Source organism: Triticum dicoccoides, chromosome 7B (assembly GCF_002162155.2).
Source record: "Triticum dicoccoides isolate Atlit2015 ecotype Zavitan chromosome 7B, WEW_v2.0, whole genome shotgun sequence".
Classification (NCBI taxonomy): Eukaryota; Viridiplantae; Streptophyta; class Magnoliopsida; order Poales; family Poaceae; genus Triticum; species Triticum dicoccoides.
The window spans coordinates 16,639,906-16,641,806 of NC_041393.1; the positions used below are offsets into that span (position 1 = coordinate 16,639,906).

The following is a 1,901-nucleotide window of genomic DNA, read 5'->3' on the forward strand; positions in this document are numbered from 1 at the left end:
ACTGAATTATTTGTATCAAGGACAGTACTATGAAACCAATCATTTCTGTGCCAGGGTTTAATGTGAATATGTTATGATTTATCACCAAACAAACTGGATTTAGATTACCTTCTAGCATTTTTACAGCAGGCATAATGCAAATACTAACTATTTCCATTCAACTCTCTACTTATATCTAATACTACAACAGTCCACACAACTCCCCCATTCCTAACTTAAGATTATCAGCAGTTGCAGAATACAACAGTTTCAGTAAACTGTTCTTCAGACAGTTTCAGTAAACTAGATTCAGATTACCTTCTAGCATCTTTACTGCAGGCATAATGCAAATACCAACTGTTTCCATTCAAACCCTTCTACTTATATCTAATACTCCTACTTATATCCAAACTGAAGATTAGCTGCAGTTCCAGAATACAAACAGTTCTTCAGACAGTTTCATTACGCTGTCTTCCAGCACAAGCTGATCAGTACTCCATTAAAATAGGAAGTACTCCGTAGGAAGTTAGCAATGGCGCGTCTCACCTGGCGTCCCGGCCATGACGACGATGATGTCGAGGGTCTCGTCGCTGTGGGGCAGATCGACGACCAGTGGGGTAGGGCGCCCGTGCGTACCCGCTCGGACGCACATGACGAGGTTGGAGGCGTCCATGGCGGCATCCAGCCGGCGGGCCAGCTTCTTCCTCAGGTGGTACGCGGACCTGCCCCTGAATACGAGTGAGGCCCAGGCGAAGATGGCGTCGGGCTCGTCGGCGCCGGCCTGCTGGTACTGGATCACCCGCCACGGCAACAGGAAGGAGAGGCTTCTGGGGAGGCGGAGCTGCAGTTGAGTCCCAAAGAACCATCAAATACGAAGCAGAGTGCGATCAAGAATTGCAAATTTTGCAGATGCCAAGAATTGCAATCCCCAATTGTAACGACATCCAAGAACCCAATACGACAATTTGGCGAATGAAATGAACACAATCTGCAATCCCCGCGGTTGAATTCTGACGCCCAAGAACCCAATTCGCCCAATCGATAGTTCCGCTGAAAGCAGTTCGAGAAGTATGAAGAAGCGGGCATGGCGGACTCACCCCAGTCGGAGCTGCAAGGTGAGGCGTGTCCTCCCTTGCGGGGATCTGCTCCACGACCCAGTGCATCATCGTGCCGGCGCTGTTGAAGGCGTCGACGCTGAGGTACCTCCCGTTGGCGCGGAGGCGGCCGGCGACCTGGCGGAGCAGGATATCGTCCCCCGAGCCGGTCCTGACGGCCTGCCACCTGATGGCCTCCTCCTCCCACGGCTCGTAATCGCACTGCTCGACGCGGCGCCCGCTGTGGCCTCGCGGCGCCGGCGCGTCCGTGGCGCCGAGGTAGCGGCCGTAGGCAGCGCTGTGGAGGAGCACGTACTGGGTATTGCCATCGCCTTGGTAGATGTGCACCGCCCACGCCGTGTTCATCGACGCGCGGCGCCGGCTGAGGGAGACGGCAAGCCCGTCGTCGTCGGCGTGCAGGTACGTGCCGCGCTCGCGGCTCCGCAGCCGCACGTGGTGGCCGTCCTGGAACAGCTCCATCGCTCGCCGGTGACGCTGGAGAGCAGAGACGCGCGGGGAAGGAGGGGTGGGCACTCCAGCGACGGGGAGAAGGGGAGGAGAGAAGGCTGTTGGTTGGGACGGTTACGTTCGGGCGCCAAGGCGGGGTATTTCAAGGTGGCTGACGCCGTCGCCGTGCTCGCATAGTGGGCTTGAGGGCCCAGCCCACACTCCAGAGCGCAGCCTCCTGCAGAGGCCCACATGATTTGTTTCCTTTTGCCCTGATTCCTCAACACACCATCCCTATTGTACACTCAGGGTGTGTTTAATAGAGTGCATGGAGGGTGCATGAACTCAAGAGTTACCTCCACGATCATTTTTGGATGCTTG

The 1,901-nt window shown here is 55.4% G+C and overlaps 1 protein-coding gene across 1 annotated transcript; it reads right to left on the reverse strand.

The window, feature by feature from the left end:
• Positions 1–375: 375 nt before the first annotated feature.
• Positions 376–1,553, reverse strand: LOC119338513. The gene is made up of 3 exons (XM_037610835.1): positions 1,077–1,553; positions 526–820; positions 376–401 (listed from the first exon to the last, which is right to left on the reverse strand). Exons 1-3 carry the CDS (start codon positions 1,551–1,553, stop codon positions 376–378), a joined length of 798 nt encoding a protein of 265 aa, XP_037466732.1.
• Positions 1,554–1,901: the final 348 nt, after the last annotated feature.

Excerpts from the sequence above, each read along its gene's own strand:
- LOC119338513 (XM_037610835.1), bottom strand. The coding sequence starts at position 1,553 with ATGGAGCTGTTCCAGGACGGCCACCACGTGCGGCTGCGGAGCCGCGAG. Across the intron at positions 821-1,076 it reads ACCTTGCAGCTCCGACTGGG|CTCCGCCTCCCCAGAAGCCT; the intron begins GTGAGTCCGCCA and ends ACTCAACTGCAG. Across the intron at positions 402-525 it reads CGTCATGGCCGGGACGCCAG|CTAATCTTCAGTTTGGATAT; the intron begins GTGAGACGCGCC and ends CTGGAACTGCAG.